General features: G+C 46.0%; 1 protein-coding gene across 7 annotated transcripts in view; it reads left to right on the plus strand.

The window, feature by feature from the left end:
• Positions 1-497: 497 nt before the first annotated feature.
• apol1 (apolipoprotein L, 1) overlaps positions 498-5,000 on the plus strand; it is a 10,470-nt gene continuing 5,967 nt past the window's right edge. Inside the window, exons 1-6 of one of the 7 annotated variants that reach the window (XM_047822155.1) lie at positions 498-901; positions 2,291-2,353; positions 2,456-2,536; positions 2,615-2,677; positions 2,899-2,931; positions 3,135-3,185. In XM_047822155.1, the coding sequence (XP_047678111.1) occupies positions 899-901; positions 2,291-2,353; positions 2,456-2,536; positions 2,615-2,677; positions 2,899-2,931; positions 3,135-3,185 (294 nt within the window). In that variant the 5' untranslated portion in view covers positions 498-898. The remainder of the gene's footprint in view (positions 902-2,290; positions 2,354-2,455; positions 2,537-2,614; positions 2,678-2,898; positions 2,932-3,134; positions 3,186-5,000) is intronic. The other 6 variants (XM_047822154.1, XM_027153770.2, XM_047822158.1 and 3 more) reach the window with 6 other exon arrangements.

The following is a 5,000-nucleotide window of genomic DNA, read 5'->3' on the forward strand; positions in this document are numbered from 1 at the left end:
TGTGTGTGTGTGTGTGTGTGTGTGTGTGAGAGAGAGAGAGAGAGAGAGAGAGAGATTATGACTGGTGGTGTTTATTGTAAGTGTTTGTTACCTTTTTGGATCCCTTTATCATGTGTAATGTTGCTCCCATATAAAACAGTTCAGCACAAGCCCAGACATGTTTAGGGACATGATTGAGGACAATGTCCCGTCCAGGGACATGATTGAGGACAATGTCCGGTCCAGAGACAAACTGTTTCGTGTTGAGGTTTTGTTCAAACCGACCATCGAAAATAACCTGAATATGTGTTTTTTTCATTGGTTGTTGCGCTAAACCTTACCCAGATACAATAGTGCTATTTTCTGATTGGCTGTTGTGTAGCCTCTTGTTTTGATTGGCTGATAAGTGTCAGGCTCGACTAAGAGCTCCAGGGGAGACGCGATGATTCCTGCCCGGTTTCCATAGAGACAGCAGTGCGGACTGATACATTTTGGGCGCTGCGGCTTATTAAATATATGATAAATAGTCCGTTTTTCTGCGTGACAAATACGATTTGTGGTGAGACAAAAGACTGACATTAGGGACTGTCACGTTAATGCGTGACACTTGACAGCTCTGTGAAAACATACCTGACAATAAAGATCGTTCCGATTCTGATTCTAAGTCAATAAAACCCATGGAAAAAAAAAGACAAGGTCATAATGTGTGACCTCTTTGGCCTTCCACATGAGCCCGAAGGCAGTGTAGAACACAAACAGACCGCGCAGTGATTCATCACTTAGTTTTCTTTCTAAAGCGGAAAGTTTTCCTCAGGAAACGACAACAAGACACTTTTACAGTAAAAGGAAGACTTTAAAACTTCTACTTTAGTCTCATGACCTTGCTCTGTAAGTCGGTTTGACCCGGAAGCGCTGTGACATGGTGAGTTTTTATCTTTATGGTGTTTACAGTACTGACATTAATCCCTGACAGCAGTTACATTATAGTTGACTGGGTATTATACATGAGTGTGTTGTGTAAAACAGCTTATAGACTAAACACTGAAATGATTATAACACTTTAATCAATCAGTCACAAAGTAACACCTCAGTCTCCTAAAGGACATTGAAGCAGTGGTCACTGGTGTTGTGGGCGTGGTCATTAGTGTTGTGGTCATTAGTGTTGTGGTCACTGGTGTTGTGGGCGTGGTCATTAGTGTTGTGGTCACTGGTTTCAGGGCGTGGTCAGGGCGTGGTCACTGGTGTGGGCGTGATCATTAGTGTTGTGGTCATTGGTGTTCAGGGCGTGGTCACTGGTGTTGTGGTCACTGGTTTTGTGGGCGTGGTCATTAGTGTTGTGGTCATTGGTGTTCAGGGCATGTTCAGGGCGTGGTCACTGGTGTTGTGGGCGTGGTCATTGGTGTTGTGGTCACTGGTATTCAGGGCATGGTCATTAGTGTTGTGGTCATTGGTGTTCAGGGCGTGGTCACTGGTGTTGTGGTCACTGGTTTTGTGGGCGTGGTCATTAGTGTTGTGGTCATTGGTGTTCAGGGCATGTTCAGGGCGTGGTCACTGGTGTTGTGGGCGTGGTCATTGGTGTTGTGGTCATTGGTATTCAGGGCATGGTCATTGGTGTTGTGGTCATTGGTGTTGTGGTCCCTGTTGTTCAGGGTGTGGTCACTGGTGTTGTGGTCACTGGTGTTCAGGGCGTGGTCATTGGTGTTGTGGGCGAGGACATTGGTGTTGTGGTCACTGGTGTTCAGGGCATGGTCACTGGCGTTGTAGGCGTGGTCATTGATGTTGTGGGCGTGGTGTCAACGCTAATTTTATGGGCGTGGCTAATAAGAATAAAACGGTTCAGTCTGCATCATACAGACACAAGAGCTAGTAACTGAATGTAATAATAATAATAATAATAATAATAATAATAATAATAATAACAACACTGAACAGCACTCAGGATGCATTTTTACTGAGGCTGAAGTGTAATAACTCAGTCATGAGAGAAAGCCCATGAACCTCAGTCTCTACTCCAGCACATCATTATCATCATTATTATTATTATTATTATTATTATTATTATTATTATTATTATTATTATTATTATTAGTTAGTCAGGACAGTCGTACAGTTGATGTGGAGTCACACAGCTCCGATCCTTCAGTAAGTCTGTTCCTTACCTCCTCCTTCTTCTCTCTGCTGTAGAGGATCTGTTTGTACACAAAGCACCAGGATCTTCACTGTTAACAAACGTGATGTTCCACTGGTGGATTTTACACTGATGGACAACGTGATTAATTCTCTTGTTGTGCATTGTGTCTGATGTCTACAGGAGAAGTCAGGAGGAGTGTTGAGCAGCTTCTTCAGACGCGTTCCCAAACCGCCTCATGACCAGGTTAGAGAAATGTCTGTGCATCAGCAGAGTGGTTTATTTTATGATGTCACTAATCAGAAATGCCTCTAAGAGTGAGAGTGAAACCAGCAGTGTGTGTTTCAGGCTGATGGGGGCTCAGACATCACAGAGAAGAAAACCAGAGCAGATGAAACCCCTCAAGTTCCTCCAAGACCCAGTGAGGAGGTACAGTGTGTTACAGTAGAACCATGAAAAACAGAGACTGTGATGTTTGTGATGTTCATCAGCTTTTCTGTTTTTCAGGAGATCAGAGACTCCATCACATACCGTCTGAGTGTGAATCCAACTGATCTGGATCTTAATCAGGTGCAGCAGAGATTTACTACATCTCTTATCTTACCTTCTGTCTTATGCTAATCAGTTACGATGCAATCACGATCCAAACAACAACCCAGCAACACACAGGTCACGGGAATAAGGGATGCTGCCCTCTTGTGGCCTGGTGGTGAACATTATGGATGTGAAAGCGGTTTATTCTTTAATAAACTCTTTTCTCTCATTTTTCTGTTGTGTCGTTCATCAAACAGCAGGTCAGAGGAGGTGAAGAAGAAGGACGTCAGGTAATAAAACACACTCTCACACATTTTTTCTTGATGTTGATGACATCAGCAGGGCCAACATGAGCAAGCTCTTATAGCACCACATACTACTAGCATACAGACCTTTCCACAGGCCTGGAGATCAGACTTGTGGTGATCAGACTCTTCATTAAGCTCATACACAATGAATCCTGGTATCTAATGTTACTCATATATATTGTCAGGATGATCTGTCAGTAGATGGACAGTCACACAGCAGCAGTGCTGATCTTCCAGTAAGTCTTTCTTCTTTTCCTTCTGCTTTTTTATACTGGTCTGGGTGTTTTAACTGGTGTGAGTGTCAATACTGGTGTGAGTGTCAATACTGGTGTGAGTGTCTCTACTGGTGTGAGTGTCTCTACTGGTGTGAGTGTTTCATCTGCTGTGAGTGTCTCTACTGGTGTGAGTGTTTCATCTGGTGTGAGTGTCACTACTGGTGTGAGTGTCACTACTGGTGTGAGCGTCACTACTGGTGTGAGCGTCTCTACTGGTGTGAGCGTCTCTACTGGTGTGAGCGTCTCTACTGGTGTGAGCGTCTCTACTGGTGTGAGCGTCACTACTGGTGTGAGCGTCTCTACTGGTGTGAACGTCACTACTGGTGTGAGCGTCTCTACTGGTGTGAGTGTCACTACTGGTGTGAGTGTCACTACTGGTGTGAGTGTCTCTACTGGTGTGAGTGTTTCATCTGGTGTGAGTGTCTCTACTGGTGTGAGTGTTCCATCTGGTGTGAGTGTCACTACTGGTGTGAGTGTCACTACTCGTGTGAGTGTCACTACTGGTGTGAGTGTCACTACTGGTGTGAGTGTCACTACTGGTGTGAGTGTCACTACTGGTGTGAGTGTCTCTACTGGTGTGAGTGTCTCTACTGGTGTGAGTGTCTCTACTGGTGTGAGTGTCTCTACTGGTGTGAGCGTCTCTACTGGTGTGAGCGTCACTACTGGTGTGAGCGTCTCTACTGGTGTGAGCGTCACTACTGGTGTGAGCGTCACTACTGGTGTGAGCGTCACTACTGGTGTGAGCGTCTCTACTGGTGTGAGCGTCTCTACTGGTGTGAGTGTCACTACTGGTGTGAGTGTCTCTACTGGTGTGAGTGTCTCTACTGGTGTGAGTGTCTCTACTGGTGTGAGTGTCTCTACTGGTGTGAGTGTCTCTACTGGTGTGAGTGTCTCTACTGGTGTGAGTGTCTCTACTGGTGTGAGTGTTTCATCTGGTGTGAGTGTCACTACTGGTGTGAGTGTCACTACTGGTGTGAGTGTCTCTACTGGTGTGAGTGTCTCTACTGGTGTGAGTGTCTCTACTGGTGTGAGTGTCTCTACTGGTCTGAGTGTCTCTACTGGTTTGAGTGTCACTACTGGTGTGAGCGTCTCTACTGGTGTGAGCGTCTCTACTGGTGTGAGCGTCTCTACTGGTGTGAGCGTCACTACTGGTGTGAGCGTCTCTACTGGTGTGAGCGTCACTACTGGTGTGAGCGTCACTACTGGTGTGAGCGTCTCTACTGGTGTGAGCGTCTCTACTGGTGTGAGGGTCACTACTGGTGTGAGGGTCACTACTGGTGTGAGCGTCACTACTGGTGTGAGCGTCTCTACTGGTGTGAGTGTCACTACTGGTGTGAGTGTCACTACTGGTGTGAGTGTTTCATCTGGTGTGAGTGTCACTACTGGTGTGAGTGTCTCTACTGGTGTGAGTGTCTCTACTGGTGTGAGTGTCTCTAATGGTGTGAGTGTTTCATCTGGTGTGAGTGTCACTACTGGTGTGAGTGTCACTACTGGTGTGAGTGTCTCTACTGGTGTGAGTGTCACTACTGGTGTGAGTGTCTCTACTGGTGTGCGTGTCTCTACTGGTGTGAGTGTCTCAACTGGTGTGAGTGTCTCAACTGGTGTGAGTGTCTCAACTGGTGTGAGTGTCTCAACTGGTGTGAGTGTCTCTACTGGTGTGAGTGTTTCATCTGATGTGAGTGTTTCATCTGATGTGAGTGTTTCATCTGATGTGAGTATCTCTAATGGTGTGAGTGTTTCATCTGGTGTGAGTGTCACTACTGGTGTGAGTGTCAC

Source organism: Tachysurus fulvidraco, chromosome 1 (genome assembly GCF_022655615.1).
Source record: "Tachysurus fulvidraco isolate hzauxx_2018 chromosome 1, HZAU_PFXX_2.0, whole genome shotgun sequence".
Lineage (NCBI taxonomy): Eukaryota > Metazoa > Chordata > Actinopteri > Siluriformes > Bagridae > Tachysurus > Tachysurus fulvidraco.